This window comes from Schistocerca nitens, chromosome 3 (assembly GCF_023898315.1).
Source record: "Schistocerca nitens isolate TAMUIC-IGC-003100 chromosome 3, iqSchNite1.1, whole genome shotgun sequence".
Lineage (NCBI taxonomy): Eukaryota > Metazoa > Arthropoda > Insecta > Orthoptera > Acrididae > Schistocerca > Schistocerca nitens.
This window is the reverse complement of record NC_064616.1, coordinates 601188116-601207585: the sequence shown is the minus strand read 5'-3', so window position 1 is coordinate 601207585 and position 19470 is coordinate 601188116. Positions and strand designations below refer to the sequence as shown.

The 19470-nt window shown below is 38.6% G+C and overlaps 1 protein-coding gene across 1 annotated transcript in view; it reads right to left on the bottom strand.

Moving 5' to 3' along the window:
* The window catches only part of LOC126248526 (DCN1-like protein 4), a 169437-nt gene that overhangs the window by 13374 nt on the left and 136593 nt on the right, over nucleotides 1-19470 (bottom strand). The window contains exon 5 of the mRNA XM_049949579.1: nucleotides 8923-9031. Within this exon, the coding sequence (XP_049805536.1) occupies nucleotides 8923-9031 (109 nt within the window). The remainder of the gene's footprint in view (nucleotides 1-8922; nucleotides 9032-19470) is intronic.

Genomic DNA, 19470 nt, shown 5'->3' with positions numbered 1-19470 from the left:
CTCGGGAAAAATTATGGCTGCAGTTTCCCCTTGCTTTCAGTCGTTCGCAGTGCCAGCACAGCAAGGCCATTTTGGTTAGTGTTACAAGGCCAGATCAGTCAATCATCCAGACTGTTGCCCTGCAACTACTGAAAAGGCTGCTGCCCCTCTTCAGGAACCACACGTTTGTCTGGCCTCTCAACAGATACCCCTCCATTGTGGTTGCACCTACAGTACGGCCATCTGTATCGCTTAGATATAGCAGAAATTAGTGAAGTTCGGTGGCAGGAAGAACAAGACTTTTGGTCAGATGAATACAGGGTTATAAATACAAAATCAAATAGGGGTAATGCAGAAGTAGGTTTAATAATGAATAAGAAAACAGGAGTGCGGGTAAGTTGCTACAAACAGCATAGTGAACGCATTATTGTGGCCAAGATAGACACGAAGCCCACGCCTACTACAGTAGTACAAGTTTACATGCCAACTAGCTCTGCAGATGAGGAAATTGATGGAATGTATGACAAAATAAAAGAAATTATTCAGGTAGTGAAGGGAGATGAAAATTTAATAGTCATGGGTAACTGGAATTCGAGAGTAGGAAAAGGGAGAGAAGGAAACATAGTAGGTGAATATGGATTGGGGGTAAGAAATGATAGAGGAAGCCGTCTAGTAGAATTTTGCACAGAGCGTAACTTCATCATAGCTAACACTTGGTTCAAGAATCGTGAAAGAAGGTTGTATACATGGAAGAAGCCTGGAGATACTAGGAGGTATCAGATACTTTATATAATGGTAAGACAGAGTTAGGAACCAGGTTTTAAATTGTAAGACATTTCCAGGGGCAGATGTGGACTATGACCACATTCTATTGGTTATGAACTATAGATTAAAACTGAAAAAACTGCAAAAAGGTGGGAATTTAAGGAGATGGGACCTGGATAAACTGACTAAACCAGAGGATGTACAGAGTTTCAGGGAGAGCATTAGGGAACGATTGACAAGAATGGGGGAAAGAAATACAGTAGAAGAAGAAATTGGTAGCTCTGAAGGATGAAGTAATGAAGGCAGCAGAGGATCAAGTAGGTAAAAAGACGAGGGCTAGTAGAAATGCTTGGGTAACAGAAGAAATATTGAATTTAATTGATGAAAGGAGAAAATATAAAAACGCAGTAAATGAAGCAGGCAAAAAGGAATACAAACGTCTCAAAAATGAGATCGACAGGAAGTGGAAAATGGCTAAGCAGGGATGGCTAGAAGACAAATGTAAGGATGTAGATTGTAGAGGCTTATCTCACTAGGGGTAAGATAGATACTGCCTACAGGAAAATTAAAGAGACCTTTGGAGAAACGAGAACCACTTGTATGAATATCAAGAGCTCAGATGGAAACCCAGTTCTAAGCAAATAAGGGAAAGCAGAAAGGTGGAAGGAGTATATAGAGGGTCTATACAAGGGCGATGTATTTGAGGACAATATTCTGGAAATGGAAGAGGATGTAGATGAAGATGAAGTGTGCGGTATGATACTGCGTGAAGAGTTTGGCAGAGCACTGAAAGACGTGAGTTGAAACAAGGCCCCGGGAGTAGACAACATTCCATTAGAACTACTGACAGCCTTGGGAGAGCCAGTCATGACAAAACTCTACCATCTGGTGAGCAAGATGTATGAGACAGGCAAAATACCCACAGACTTCAAGAAGAATACAATAATTCCAATCCCAAAGAAAGCAGGTGTTGACAGATGTGAAAATTACCGAACTATCAGTTTAATAAGTCACAGCTGCAAAATACTAACGCGAATTCTTTACAGACGAATGGAAAAACTGGTTGAAGCCGACCTCGGGGAAGATCAGTTTGGATTCCGTAGAAATGTTGGAACACGTGAGGCAATACTGACCTTACGACTTATCTTAGAAGAAAGATTAAGGAAAGGCAAACCTACATTTGTAGCATTTGTAGACTTAGAGAAATGCTTTTGACAATGTTGACTGGAATACTCTCTTTCAGATTCTGAAGGTGGCAGGGATAAAATACAGGGAGCGAAGGGCTATTTACAATTTGTACAGAAACCAGATGGCAGTTATAAGAGTCGAGGGACATGAAAGGGAAGCAGTGGTTGGGAAGGGAGTGAGACAGGGTTGTAGCCTCTTCCCTATGCTATTCAATCTGTATATTGAGCAAGCAGTAAAGGAAACAAAAGAAAAATTCGGAGTAGGTATTAAAATCCATGGAGAAGAAATAAAAACATTGAGGTTCGCCGATGACATTGTAATTCTGTCTGAGGCAGCAAAGGACTTGGAAGAGCAGTTGAATGGAATGGACAGTGTCTTGAAAGGAGGATATAAGATGAACATCAACAAAATCAAAACGAGGATAATGGAATGTAGTCAAATTCAATCGGGTGATGATGAGGGAATTAGATTAGGAAATGAGACACTCAAAGTAGTAAAGGAGTTTTGCTATTTGGGGAGCAAAATAACTGATGATGGTCGAAGTAGAGAAGATATAAAATGTAGACTGGCAATGGCAAGGAAAGCGTTTCTGAAGAAGAGAAATTTGTTAACATCGAGTATAGATGTAAGTGTCAGGAAGTCGTTTCTGAAAGTATTTGTATGGAGTGTAGCCATGTATGGAAGTGAAACATGGACGATAAATAGTTTAGACAAGAAGAGAATAGAAGCTTTCGAAATGTGGTGCTACAGAAGAATGCTGAAGATTAGATGGGTAGATCACATAACTAATGAGGAGGTATTGAACAGAATTGGGGAGAAGAGGAGTTTGTGGCACGACTTGACAAGAAAAAGGGACTGGTTGGTAGGACATGTTCTGAGGCATCAAGGAATCACAAATTCAGCATTGGAGGGCAGCGTGCAGGGTAAAAATCGTAGAGGGAGACCAAGAGATGAATACACTAAGCAGATTCAGAAGGATGTAGGTTGCAGAAGTACTGGGAGATGAAGAAGCTTGCACAGGATAGGGTAGCATGGAGAGCTTAATCAAACCAGTCTCAGGACTGAAGACCACAACAACAACAACAACAACAACAACTTCGGAGGTTCCATGACAAACTAGGCTGATACTTCTTGGACTCGGGTCTTAGTGCTGCGGACTGTAGGGACCCTCTAAATGGGTCATGTATACAATACACATCACATTAGAGGCTGCTAAACAGGTAGCTGATTGTGTGTGGGGATGCGAAATTTTTTTTTTTTCTATTAGATGAGTCTCCATCCAATTTAGATGATAGCTGTAGGAAACCAAGAAGTATCAATGTGAGATTGAAATAAATGCTTCCTACAGGTGAAAATATTAAAATCCTAGTGGTTAGCTGCCAAAGCATTCACAAGAAAATGTCCTAGTTCAAAGTACTCCTGAAAAGCAGTGACACACACACACACACACACACACACACACACACACACACACACACACACACACTACGTACAGAAAGCTGGTCTAAACCTGAATTGATTGCCAGATTTTATGAGGAAATCTAAGTGTATATCGAAATGACAGGCTAATGGGAAATGGAGGTGGTTTGTTTGTCACAGTAAATTCAAATCCATCGAGGTAGAAACTGAAGTTGCATGCGAGAGTGTTTGAGCAAGATTTGGTACCGAGGTGAGCATAATATTGTAATTGGATCCTATCATCCACCATGTGCCTGACGTGGTTATGGCAACAATAATTACCGAAGTACAAAAGACAACTAAAACAATCAGAAAGGCATATGTGTTCAGTAAACTACATAAAAAATCAACAGTGTCATATTTCAATGAAGAACTTTAAACTTTCAGCAAATGGCAGGAGCATGTAGAGGAACTATGGCTCAAGTTTAAAAGAATAGTTGACCACACACTGAATAGATATGTACCCAATAGAACAGTTCATACTTTAAGAGACCCTCCATTGTATACAGTCATAAAGAAACTTCTAAATAAACAGGAACTACAGCAAAACAGGTGTAAAACAAAGCATAAGACTAAAGCTACAGAGATGCTGAAAGAAACACATTTGGCTGTCAAGACAGCAATGCATAAAGCCTTCAAAGACTATCACAACAGAACATTGTCAAATGGTCTTTCGCAACACCCACATAAATTCTGGTCTTATGTAATGGCTGTTAGTGGCACGAAAGATGGAGTCCAGTCCCTAGTGAATGAGACAGGAAATGAAACTGAGGCTAGCAAAGCAAAAGCTAAAATTATATGTACATAGACTGAAGCTGCCAGTGAAAATTTGTACCTAGGCTGGGAATTGAACCCAAGTCTCCTGCTTTGATTCCTGACCTTGGTAAAAATTTACACTTGCCGCTTCAGTCTGTATAGAGAAAATCATATCCATACTAGACCAGTAAAGTCTCTGAAATTATGTCAATTTGTAAAAGCTGAAATGCTTCACTCCATTTTCAAATGGTTCTTTATAGAGGAAAACCCAGGAGAACTATTCCAATTTAATCTTTGTACCACTTAAAAGATGAGTGAAAGGTATTAGTGTCAGTGGTGTTGAAAACAGCTTAAACTGTAAAATTGAACATATTTCCATGGCCCAATGGAATCTGTATCAAATTCTATATTAAATTTGTAGCTGAATTAGCACCTCCCATAACTATAATGTGTTATAGATCCCTTGAACAAAAGACCATGGCCAGTACTTGAAAGAAAGCACAGGTAACATGTCTACAAGAAGGGTAGTGGAAGTGATCTGCACAACTACTGTCCAATATCCTTGACATCCATGTCTTGTAGAATGTGAGTATATGTTCTAAGCTCAAACATAATGAGGTATCTCTAACAGAATGACCTCTTCCATGACAACCAGCATGGATTCTGAAAACATCAATGATGTGAAACCAAACTTGTACTTTTCTCACATGACATACTGAAAGCTGTCAATCAAGGCAGTCATGCAGATGCAGTATTTCTTGATTTCTGAAAAGCATTTCACTCAGTACCACACTTATGTTTACTGTCAAAAGTACGATCATATCAAGTATCTCAAGAGAAATTTGAGACTGGGTTGACGACTTTTTGCTAGGGAGGGTGCAGCATGTTATGTTTGATGGAGACTTATTAGATGTATAAGTAACTTGGGGTGTGCCCCAGGTAAGTGTATTGTGACCCTTGCTGTTCATGTTGTATATTAATGACCTTGCGGACAATATTAATAGTAACCCCCGAATTTTTGCAGTTGCAGTAATCTATAATGAAGTATTGTCTCAAAGAACCTGCATAAATACTCAGTCAGATCTCGATAAGATTTCAAAGTGCTCCAAAGACTGGCAACTTGATTTAAATGTTCAGAAATGTAAAATTGTGCACTTCATGAAATGAGAAAATGTAGTATTGTATGATTACAGTATTAATGTGTGTCAGCTGGAATAAGCAAACTCTGACAAATATTGAATTTATCTGAGTATAAGATGACCCTCAATATAAGATGACCTTTTTTTAAGAGAGTCTTCTTGAGACAAATTTATTTTTAACATATTATGACTAAGCAAAGATACAAACTGTTTTACTGACATCAAATATCTGCCTAAAACATTAGTATTATATCTATTTTAAACTTAGTCTATTTATTGATTGTCCAAATTTGATAATACAAGAAGAAATAAAATAAAAGAAATGGTTTACATTAATTTTTATCTTCACTACCTACTTTGCTTACTAAGCCTGTCGTCTGTGGTATAAGTATTTTTAATCACCACCCATAGTAACGAAATTTATATCTTCACTGTCAAATAGTACACTATTTCTTCTGAATACGTGCATTATCTGAGGTAGTGGTCAAGGTGGAACGTGAGAAGGCAGCTGCTTTCTGCCGAATACATACCTGTTTTCACTTCTATACTGACATGAGACTGTTACACTGTTTCTTGCTTCCAAATATACCATCTGCCCATCACTCTCTCATTGGATGTGCAGAACTAGCAGCTGACATCCATCTCCCCTTTTTGTTCCAGTTACACCTCACAATAAGCGATGACAACAATGTTGCAGGAAACACACAAGTGTGCCACTGGCTCAATCTAGACTTTCACTGTCTCCTGCAGTAATGTACACCATTGTTATTTATTTGTTCAATTATAATGTCAGTTAAAATGGCTTCATGTAAACTGCAGTGGTATAGGTTCCCATGGTTGGCAGCACAGTGGAATTTGCTGCCTGTTCACTACTGCCCTCCCTGCTCCCATCCTAGTTCTCAGCCAAGCTGGTACCACTGTTCCCACTCCAACTTTTCCATAATACTGTTCTGAGCAACTGTGAAACATGGACTGCAGTATCTTCTAGGGTGTAGGTCATAGGTAACACCACCAACTTATACAAAAATACAAGATCGCAATCATGATTCTGTAAAATTCTCATACTTTTGCTTGTTCTGTGATCTAGTGGCATCTGTTGGTACTATCGTACAATTATTCTTGCGATAACAATTATACGTATTTTAATATGACTTATTTTGTTTTTTAGACATTTCATTCACAATCAATTTTCTTTCTTGTCTTACCTGAATGCCACTATCTTGTTCTAAAGCTGATTAAAAGGTGATAATGTTTTTACCTAGCATTCTAATATGTGAAAAGCAACTGAGTTTCTCATTTGCAACCCACTTCATAAATCATTACAATATCTCATAATCAAATAAAATAATCACTTGCATTCAGAATCAAATAATATTTTTTGAAGGGCAATATTTTTGCTTTTCAATGTTAGCGATATGTAACAAGCACCATTAATGCTTGTACACTGTAGCCATACATGCACGAGAATTTTTATTGCAAAGCTCTTCAAATACAACAAAAGTCTGTAAAATAATAACATTAAATTCTGTCCCACTTTGTTTCACAAAATTGTCAAATTTTAAGCAGAGCAATAGATTGTTGTCATGACTACTTCATGGTTTGTCGCACATCTCTTGCATTAATGTCATTCAAGTCAAATTTCATGTGACTGTTTGAGCAAGGTTGATATAGTATCAAGCGCTTTGGCGTATCAAGAAATTTCGAACCTGTTTGAGTACAAGTACAGTTTGTACTACCTATCCTTCTGAATGCATCAAAATATATCAGCACGTGACCTCAATAGTCCAAGCTTCTTCAGTAAATTTAAGATGACACCAAATGGTTCAAATGGTTCTGAGCACTATGGGACTCAACATCTTAGGTCATAAGTCCCCTAGAACTTAGAACTACTTAAACCTAACTAACCTAAGGACATCACACACACCCATGCCCGAGGCAGGATTCGAACCTGCGACTGTAGCAGTTCCACGGTTCCGGACTGCAGCGCCAGAACCGCTAGACCACCGCGGCCGGCTAAGATGACACCTATATCATGTAAATATATCATGTAAACATTCTAAAATGTAGAAACATTGGCCTCAGCAGCAATAGTTTAATACGTGAATACAAGATGATCCCATAGTTTTCAAATGATGAATCTGGGGAGAAAAACTCATCTCATAATCGAGTAAATACAGTACCCGAGTGCAACAATTTGTAGGGATATGAAATGGAACTATCATATAGGCTCAGTTGTGGGTAAAGCAGGTGGTAGACTCCAGTTAATTGACAGAATACTGGAAAAGTGCAGACAGTCTACCAAGGAGATGGCTTATAAATCATTCATGTGACTCATTCTAGAATATTGGTCATGTGTGTGGGAGCCATACCAAACAGGACTAACAGGAGATACTGAACAGATACAGAGGGGGCTTTCAAAAAATCATTCTTCCTGCACTTCAGATGTGAATGCAATGGAAAGAAACCCTAATAACTGGTACAATAGATCATACCATCTGCCATGTAGTTCACAGTGGTTTACAGGGTAAAGATGTAACTGTAGATGTAGATATACAGACGTGTAACAAAAATTGTTCTGCCAAATGGAGTGGAATATATTTGGTAAGAACACATCTAATTAACCTTGCCACTTGCAATGCCATTCCAAAAATAAAGGCCTAACACATAAGGCATAACAAAATTTATTCATTCAGTTGAATATAGGCATACATAACCTGAAAATTACAACATAATATTCCTACACACAGTATTGGTCCAATTTCAGTGCTGTTGACTTAGTGATAAATGAACTGCAAGCAGGAGAGAGACTAGCAAATGTTTGGCATGAAGATTAACTTCTTTGTGTCTCTAATACCCAGTTTGTTGGACAACTGCAATTCCAGAGACAGCGGTAAGACTGCAATTCCAGAGACAGCGGTAAGCTCTGCAGATGTAATGGAATTTTTTCATGCTGTCAAGAATGCACAACTGGATGAGTTGTTTGCCCTTAGTTGACCTCATAATAGCCTATAACCAACATTTCAAATGCCCTAAAACTCTCTCCAGTCTCAAGGTAGCACATTGCAGGACATTAAATGCTGAGAATGTTTTCTATTCAACCTGCTTTAGTGTGGCAAGACTGGATCCAAATTGAGATCTTTTGGCGTCTCATATTGAACTCTGCTGAGAAGATCTTGGTTAATAAAGTGAAACAACATTGTATGTCTAATGCATTTCTTTTCATCATCTTTAAATCACACACCTTTACTGAGCAGTGAGTTCGCATTTCCTAGAAAGACCACACAGTTCTCATTTGTAGGCTACTTTTTACTCACGCAGTATCTGCTCATCTTTTCTATTTCTGGTTTACTGATTACACTTAACTTTTGGACAGTAATTTAGTGAATCAACTTGGGCTTATGTAAGTGTACCCTAACCAGAAGAGCTTCTTTGATTGTAGTCTTTCAAACCGCTTACAGATATACAGAAAATGTAAGTGCGCCATTTGTGCAGCTAGTTTGCATTTAGTTCATGCGGCATAGACTTCACCATCCACATCCACACATACACAGTAAGTTTAGAAGATACTGCGCTCCTGAACTACAGTAGTAGATGACAATTTCTGTGAATTAAAAAGGCAATTATACAAAATACTCACCCGAGCAAAATCATATGCATATCTATAGATGCTTTTAAATGTATTGTAGTCATTCAGAAGAGATTTTAGGTAGTCAAGCTTTGCCTGAATTTTTGGAATTGTATCACACCTGAAAATAAAATTAGATCATCAGCGCGACTAATTGTAGCTAAGAAATCTGCAAATTCTGTATTATGGATATCTGTAGTATTGTAATTCTAAACTGAAAGAAAAACTCCACTTCAAGCAGGCAAGCTCTCTACTACAGAGAATTTAAATCCACATTGAAACTGCATTATTACAAAGAAATAATTTTACAACTATAAGTAAAGATAGTTAAAAAGGACAGTTTAAGAGGGGAAAAAAAAGGGAGTCTCCACTACGCTGCAGAAATGTACAAAAAGGAGACATACAATCTCAGGTTTTAATATTGATCCATACAAAAAAAAGTTTTAACTGAAGTAATTGTTAGTATGTGTGACTATGATATCCTCAGTAGCTGTATTAACTTTAATAATTTAAATTATATATATGCAACCATTGACAAGTTTGTCACTGTGTGCTTTGTTTTACTGCACAAAAACTGCTGCTATGGCACTAAATAATCATTTCCCACGTAGCCCTTTGTGTCAAGTTACATAATCGGTTTGCAAATTTAATTACCATTTGCACGCCTATCATGAAGTTGATAGCCCAGTTTACTGTTTAACACTTTGGTGTCGACCAACACTTTGTATTGTCAAATTATTTATGTTCCATACAGTTGCTTTGGGTGGTGCTGGTTTTGTAAGTGCTAGAGACATTTCCACATATGACGTGTGTATATGTTCTCTCCTTATCTGTCTATAAGGAATTTTATTGATGTCTACCACATTTTTAATACTTTGAGGAGTAAAGGTAACTCTCATACCTTTACTCCTAAAATTATTAAAAATCTGTTAGAGATCATCTACTGGTTTTGACCGAGTTTGCAAGTATCAAAATATGTGACATATATGGCTTTTGACTGCATTGACTTATAAGCTTAAATTTTTCACACCGTCAAGGGACTATAGATCTTAATGTGTGACAAATTTCAACTTCTATCCGTTCCTGAGAAATACATGTTGTAATAGACAGGCAGACAGACAGACACACACACACAGACACAGACAACGGAGTCACCCCAGAAGGATGCTGTTTTTGCTGACTCGGCCCGGAAACCTAAAGGTGAATTGGTGCATCACATCAGTGACTGTCCATTCTTCCACACCTACAAGAAGTCAAATTATGTCATAAAACATCATTTGAGATGCCCTTTTGTGTTTGATGCGGAACACATCCCAGTACAGTAATATGCAGTTGTGAGTGTTGTAACATCTGTCTCCTATATTTGTCTGGCACTGCCATCTGACGAGATGCTTTTGGAACTTCGAGAAAAAGCTGAAGTTACTAATTGTTTTTCCTTATATGTTATAATCATTGTTTTGAAACATTACTATATTCCTTACGAAATCTGCTGGTATGTACAGTCACAAAACAAAGCTGTTCACATATCTTGATAAGCTAAGGTACCTTCAGTTAGGTACAATTGGCACCAGTGGGAATGAAACAAGCACTGGCAACAGTGGCAGCACCACATGTAACACATTTTTAGTGCTATATTTGTTTCAGTCTCTTTGGAACAATATTACTTATAGGCCTTTTTGATTGTCCATAACTGCATATATTTACAGCATATTGTTTTATATATATTCTGTGATACTAACTTGAATTTATTTGAAATGCTATGATGTTTCTATACTGAACATCCAAAGAAAAGCAGCCCTGTACAGTTACATGGTAGCCACATAGCAATATTTGAGGAACTCTATTTACACAAGTAATTATAGTTCATGTCCCCTCGATGCCATATTTTTTTTAGATTGTGTTGTTTGTTGATATGCTGCAAGTATAACACTAATACAGATGCAGTGTGACGAACATGGTAACACACTGTGCCACTGACGAGTATACGACAAACAGAATAATACTTGTGGTTTGATAATGGCTAGTTACAATTTTTTTCATATTTATAGTCTTGATAAAGCCACTCTACAAATAAAAAAAAATTTAACTTTGAAAAGCCTAGGTTCCAGTAAAAACATTAATCAAGTTAGGTACATGGGACATGTGTCTCACCTCACTGATTTTCAAAATGGGTACATCCAAAAATTTTAATTTGTGAATTCACTGAAATGCCAAAGAAACTGGGATAGGCATGAATATTCAAATACGGACACGTATAAACAGGCAGAACATGGCGCTGCAGTTGGAGATGTCTATATAAGTCAACAAGCGTCTGGCGCAGTTGTTTTGTTAGTTATGGCTGCTACAATGGAAGGTTATCAAGATCTCAGCGAGTCTGAAAATGGTGTTACAGTCAGCGCATGAGTGATGGGACACAGCATCTCTGAGGTAGTGATGAAGTGGGGATTTTCCCATACAACCATTTCACGAGTGTACCGTGAATTCGGAATCTCGTGAAACATCAAACCTCCAACATTGCTGAGGCCGGAAAAAGATCTTGCAAGAATTGGACCAGCAACGACTGAAGAGAATCGTTCAACGTGACAGAAGAGCCACCATTCTGGAAATTGCTGCAGATTTCAATGCTGGGCCATCAAAGTGTTGGCACGCAAACTGTTGTAGTTTTTAGTTTCAGTTTCAGTTACGTAATGTTCCGTAGATCATCTTCCAGATTATTTTATCAATATGATGTGGAACAAGTCAGTTTGACTTCTACACATGCAACTAAATTTAGAGGTACTTTTTTTTTTTACCTGTTCTGAAACAGAAACTCTTCCATGGAATAGAAGGAGTTGTCCAAAAGAAATGATTTTAAGCTAGACTTAAAACTTGATCTGCTATCTGCCAGACACTATGTTGTTGAGCAAATGATCAAAGATTTTTGTTGCTGAATAATGTACTCCTTTATGAGCAACTAACAGCTTCAATAACGGATACAAAAGGTCATTTTTCCCTCTAGTGTTGTACATATGAACATCACTGTTCTTCGCAAATTGAGATGGATTATTTGTAACGAATTTCGTTAGTGAATATATGTACTCTGATGGTGCAGCAAAATACCTAACTCCTTGAAAAGGTGCCTACATGACGTCCTTGGGTGAACACCACTAATTATTCTCACTGCTCTCTTTTATGCAATCAATACTTTATGTCTAGGTGGCGAGTTACCCCAGAAAACTATTCCATAAGACATTATTGAGTGGAAATATGCGAAGTATGTTAGGAGGCTGATCTGTTTATTACCAAGACTAGCGATTATAAGAAGAGCGAAAGAAGCTGAACTTGGTAGTTTGAGAAGCTCAGTAATATGCTTCTTCCAGTTCAAGTTTTCATCAATGTGAACACCCAAAAATTTGGAGAAATCTACCTTGTTAACTGAGCCCTGTTCAGATGCTACATCAATTGTCGGTATGACTATTCGGTGTACAGAACTGGACATAGTTAGTTTTTTCAAAATTAAGGGAGAGTCAATTTTCTGAGAACCACTTAATAAGTCTTTGAAAGACATCCTTAACAATATCTTCAGTTGCTTTTTACAGCAGAGGACCTAAAACTGAACCCCATGGGACTCCCTTTGTGAGAACTCCCCATTCACTAGAATTTACCACCCTCCTAACATTATTTGTGCTAAAAACTTAAAAATTCTGTTAGAGACTCCAACACCAAAAGAGACCTTGTTTTTCAGTATATTTATAATTCCCTTAATTACAGTGGGGAATGTGTGTGCTATTTCTAAAGGCCTAAAGTCCTGCCTTTTTTTTTTTTTTTTTTTTTTTTTTTGCTTCTTCAATTGAACCCTTTAACCCTATTTTTGCTACTGCATTAAGAAAGTGATTGTTAAAGATACTTGCAACTTGTGAATTATCACTCACAACATCATCATTTCGCTTTATTGCTATGGTATGCTGTGCACTGTCAGACTGACCCATCTCCCATTTGACAATTTCCATATAGTTTTAATCTTATTACCATCATTATTAAATTCTGTCAGAACACATAAGCTTCTGAACTTCTTAATGACTTTCCTTAAAATGTTACAGTATCTTTTGTAGTAAGCAAGTAACATAGGATCCTGACTTATTCTGACCTGTCCTTATGTTTCCCTCTTCCTCTTACACGATATCTTAATTCCCTTAGTAATCCATGGCTTACTTGACTTTACAATCGCTTTTTTGGATAACATTTCAGGAAAGCAACTCTCAAATATTGAGACAAATTTATGGTGGAATAAACTGAATTTAGCATCAGCATCATTTTCTGTGTATACTTCATCCCGTTCTACCTCTTCTAGGCTGCACTTAAAGCTCTGTATCCTGTTCACATTAATAAGCCTCTGTGCCTTGTATGAACCTGCCTGAATCATGTAAAGCGCTATATGTGTTATTTCCATTAACTGTGCATCATGATCAGACAGCCCATTAACAACTGGGTACACATTAATTGTTTCTGCCCGAGCACTATCTATGAAAATATTATCGATGAGTGAACTACTATCCTGCTGCACACGAGTTGAAAATTTACAACAGATACTAGATTGAAACAACCAAACAAAGACCTAGCTCAATTTTCCCATCCGTATCTTTTAAGAAATCTACATTAAAAACACCACAAACCACTAACTGCTTCCTTTTGTCTGACAGGTAGCTCAATAAGGCCTCAAGATTTTTCATTAATAGCTGAAAGTTACCTTGAGGGGACCTGTAGATTGTTACAATTACTATAGAAGTATAAGACTTTTATCCATTGTGGATGTAGAAGTATATTGCAGTAGCAACTCACAAGCACATGCTTCAAGGATCTGATCTACACAAAAACTATTTGTTTCAATATAATTGACTTTGTGTCCAGTTTTATATAAGTAGCAACTCCTCCTTTTTCCATGTTGGCTCTACATGAATAAGATGCTAATCTGTAATCCCCTAAATTTAACTTCTCCATCCCTGCGGTTACATGGTGTTCAGAGAGGCACAAAACATCTATACCTTCAGAATTTACCCCATTTTCTAGGTATACATGAAGCTCATCTATCTTATTTTTTTAGTCCTATAATGTTCTGATGGAACACACAATTTTTATGTCTTTGGATACTGCTACAGACATCATGGCACTGTTCTGTTTTAATCTCTTTCAATACTCTCTGTCTGTAACCTGACTCTAACCTAAAATGTGTGTCCCTCTGACTCCAGTAATCACAGGTATTTTGTCTTGTGTACATGTGGCCCCCCTTACATTTTCTGCAAGAAGATCAGCTAATCTATCCATCCCCTCCTATTCAGATGCAGGCTATGACTAGTGTAACACCACCCCCCAATTGCATCCACAGGCACAGCACAGATATGATATTTAGTTTCTGCAAACAGTAACAAGAGTGGCACCTCTCTCTCTCTCTCTCTCTCTCTCTCTCTCTCTCTCTCTCTCTCTCTCTCTCTTTGCCTTCCTCTTCATTTCCACGTATGTGTTACATCCAATGTCATTCATGATCTGTTGCATGTATGATATCCTTGGTCGCCCCCACTGATTCCCTCCCTCAATAGCTCCTTCTGCTATTGTTCCAATGATGTTGTGTCATAGGATGTGCCCTACAAGTTTGTCTCTTCTTGTTTGGACGTGCCTCCACAGAGATCTGGTTTCCTGTACTCTTCTAAGCACCTCTTCATTTGTTACTTTGTGCATGTTACATTAATTATGAAGGAAGAGTGTTTTCACCCATATATTATAAATATGTTTAAAATGAGTTTTAACCAAGAACGGGTTTATTTAGCACAAATGTACACAATAAGTAATTTAAAGGTAAAAGAAACATTAAGGGGACCAACATGTGGAGCATATTTCCTTATACAGGGTGGTCCATTGATTGTGACCGGGCCAAATATCTCGCGAAATAAGCACCAAATGAAAAAACTACAAAGTACAAAACTTGGCTAGCTTGAAGGGGGAAACCAGATGGCACTGCCATAGGTCAAACGGATATCAACTGCATTTTTTAAAAATATGAACCCCCATTTTTATTACATATTCGTGTAGTACGTAAAGAAATATGAATGTTTTAGTAGGACCACTTTTCTCGCTTTGTGACAGATGGCGCTGTAATAGTCACAAACATATGGTTCAATTTTAGATGAACAGTTGGTAACAGGTAGGTTTTTTTTTAAATTAAAATACAGAACGTAGGTATGTTTTGAACATTTTATTTCGGTTGTTCAAATGTGATACTTGTACCTTTGTGAACTTATCATTTCTGAGAATGCATGCTATAACAGCGTGATTACCTGTAAATACCACATTAAAGCAATAAATGCTTGAAAGGATGTCTGTCAACCTCAATGCATTTGGCAACACGTGTAACGACATTCCTCTCAACAGCGAGTAGTCCGCCTTCCGTAATGTTCGCACATTCATTGACAATGCGCTGACACATGTTGTCAGGCGTTGTCGGTGGATCACGAAAGCAAATATCCTTCAACTTTCCCCACAGAAAGAAATCTAGGGACATCAGATCCAGTGAATGTGCGGACCATGGTATGGTGCTTCGATGACCAATCTACCTGTCACGAAATATGCTATTCAATACTGCTTCAACAGCATGCGAGCTATGTGCTGGTCACCCATCATGTTGGAAGTACATCGCCATTCTGTCATGCAGTGAAACATCTTGTAGTGCATCGGTAGAACATTACGTAGGAAATCAGCATACATTGAACCATTTAGATCGCCATCGATAAAATGGGGGCAAATTATCCTTCCTCCCATAAAGCCGCACCATACATTAACCCACCAAGGTTGCTGATGTTCCACTTGTTGCAGCCATCGTGGATTTTCCATTGCCCAATAGTGCATATTATGCCAGTTTACATTACCTGTAGTAACCACAACCAACAGCGGGGACGCCTTGGGCTATGGATTGGAGCCGCCAGGCGGGGAAGCCACCAGCGGTGGAGCACTCACCACCGGGTAAACACGGGACGAGTCGGACGACAGACCAATGACAACTGACAACAACCGACCACGACCGACTATGAGCGACACAACAAGGAAGAGATAAACAATGGAGGCTTGTGGAAACCACAACACCAAACACCAAACGTAAATCCACTCGGAACCAGAGCCAGGAAAATGTCAACAATGAGCAACGACCAGAACGTAGTACCGCCGAGATAGAAACGAAATCCAGAGAGAGTACCAGACTGGCTGGACTAGGGCAGAGCAGGTCCCTATATACGAAACCGGAGGGAGCGGCTATTGGCCGCTGTCTGCACGTGGCTTTGCGGTGGCGCCCTCGCTGCGCGAGAGCCGCTGCGCAGAATAGCCGGCGCGGAGGCGGAGCCCTCTATGGGCTGACCACGTCCATTTGTTCTGCCACATTTTCGACTTCCGCGGTGGAAGGTACTAGATTACCGCTGTTTGTGAATGACGCTTCATCGCTAAATAGAATGCGTCGTAATTTCTCTTGTGCCCACTGGCAGAACTGTGCACGACATTCAAAGTCGTCGCCATGCAATTCCTGGTGCATAGAAATATGGTACGGGTGCAATCGATGTTGATGTAGTACTCTCAACACCGACGTTTTTGAGATTCCCAATTCTCGTGCAATTTGTCTGCTACTGATGGGTGGATTAGCCGCGACAGCAGCTAAAACGTCCTACTTGGGCATCATCATTTGTTGCAGGTCGTGGTTGATGTTTCACATGTGGCTGAACACTTCCTGTTTCCTTAAATAACTTAACTATCCGGCGAACGGTCCGGACACTTTGGATGATGTCGTCCAGGATACTGAGCAGAACACGCCCGTTGGGCATTTTGATCACAATAGCCATACATCAACACAATATCGACTTTTTCCGCAATTGGTTAATGGTCCATTTTAACAGGGGTAATGTATCATGAAGCAAATACCGTCCACACTGGTGGAATGTTACGTGATGCCACGTACTTACACGTTTGTGACTATTACAGCGCCATCTATCACAAAGCGAAAAAAGTGGTCCAACTAAAACATTCATATTTCTTTATGTACTACACGAGTATGTAATAAAAATGGGGGTTCCTATTTTAAAAAACGCAGTTGATATCTGTTTAACCTATGGCAGCGCCATCTAGCGGGCCAACCATAGCACCCTCTGGATTCCCCCTTCAAGCTGGACGAGTTTTGTTCTTTGTAGTTTTTTTTTGTTTGATGCTTATTTCGTGAGATATTTGGCCCTGTCACTATCAATGGACCACCCTGTATATTCCATGTTAGTTTCACACCAAACATCTGTTCCATTTGTGAGAAGGTTATTGAACCTACAGCAATGAAATTTCTACCAGATATTAAGTACCTACACTGCATTATAATGAACCTGAACAATTATTTTTAAGTTCCTTCCTAAATTTTTTAGAAAACTAAGGAATCCAAAATTGACACTTTTTTCCATTTATAATTTTATTTAGAAGAAAATAATTCAAAATTTTACATTATTTGAGGTTCCAAGGGTGAAGATTGAAGTTACCTAGCTATACCCTAAATTTCATTGAATTATCTTTAATATTTCTTCAGGAAAAGGGACTTTCCTGGTAAATGTTATATCCGGGAAATCACTTTTTGGGAAAGAAAATGAGCCAAGTTTGAACACTTACAGATGATTTAAAACAGCCTGATGCAACTGTTTTGTTGTCTTCTGCCTCTTGCTTGTCCTCTAGCTTTCTTTTGCAACATCTAGCTTACTACCTTGCTTTTTTTGTCGTTTCTGTCACAGATCTTTCGGCAACTTGCACTCTACAGTTGTCCCAATGGTGAAGACCTGAGACTAAATTCTTCCCAGGAATAACTCCTCATTTTAGTAGTACCCAATACTCGGCAATATTTCCACAGCTGTATGTGAGAAAAGCACCATGGACTTCTATTTTTAAGGTCTGCATACCTGCAAACAGTTTTTGATAGACAACTCCAAATAAGCTGTTGAAATCCTTATTTGGATTTTCGGTTTCCCCATGCAAAACACTCTTTCAGTAGCTCAGGCCTTGCCAAATCTCTAAATATGGACTTTATCATACTAAGTACAGCTGCTGGAAAAATATGTTTACGCGAATAGCATTCTCTTGTCACTTTTGCCCTATTAAGCCCGCACCATGATGTGTCAGTTTTTGGGCAGAGACCATGATATGGGCTTTCAGCTGTAGATTTATGAAAAAAATATTGACCACACACCATCCTTCATAGCTTCTATATTGTCCTTATTCCTTCCAATTGCCTGTCCATAATATCTCTGGAGATTTTCTACTTTGTTCTTAGTCAAATGACCTTGTCCTGTCACCAGTTTACAAAAGTCTGATCTTTTGCCTTTAAAGTCAACTGTTAATTACCTACGTCTGGTCCTCCTTTTTTGTACATCGCTGACACATTCCATTTTGGTAATTTCCACATTGCCATATGAGTTGGAATTCACCACACTCGTGTAGGCCTTTGTGTCCCCCATCTCCAAGGAGGACATCGAAAGTGTGCCAAAAAGGGCAGCTCGTTTTGTATTATCACATAATAGGGAGAGAGTGTGGCAGATATGATACGCGAGTTGGGATGGAAGTCATTAAAGCAAATATGTTTTTCATCGCAGGGAGATCTATTTACGAAATTTCAGTCACCAACTTTCTCTTCCGAATGCGAAAATATTTTTTTGAGTCCAACCTACATAGGTAGGAATGATCATCAAAATAAAATATGAGAAATCAGAGCTCGTACAGAAAGGTTTAGGTGTTCGTTTTTCCCGCGCGCTGTTCGAGAGTGGAATGGTAGAGAGATAGTATGATTGTGGTTCAATGAACCCTCTGCCAAGCACTTAAATGTGAATTGCAGAGTAATCATGTAGATGTAGAACACCTCTTGCCTCTTCTAATATTTCAAATACTTTCTACACCTAATACTTCCATCCCACCACTGTTATCCTCAGAGTTAGAAGCACATTTCAGTTTGTGTTCTTCCTTTCTGCCTGCTGTTAATCTTTTGCAAGTTTGACATTATTTGGTCATAATTTCTCCATCAAAGACTTTACCTGTGTCTACGTTTCTTGCTGTAACAAGATCGTTTAGTGAGAGATAGCCCCTCTTTTGCCAGCTCCCATCCAAAGCAATCGCAAGGTCTGTGCAACCTTCATCTTTTACAATGGCTTCCCTTAAAGCATTCCTCATACTCTCCTCACTAACTTCCACTACAGCTTTCTCCAATAATACTTGCAGAATCTGAAAGTTCTTTGTTGAATTTCCAGCACCCATGCTTCTCCCAACTCAAAGTAGAGCATACATAAGTCTTGTATCTACATCATAAGGCCCCGTTGGCCGTTGTGAGACCTTTTCTACCTCTGTCACTTTCTTCAATATTCACACATTCAGATAAGCCACACTTCTTGCACTTCACAAAACTAAAAACAATGTCAGGTAAAATACTCATGTCCATATTAATGTAGTTCCTTTCTTCATTAGTTACTGCAAGCATTCTATATTTGTTAAAAAAGGAGACTTTTTTATGAAGTTCCATGAGAAGTATTTTAT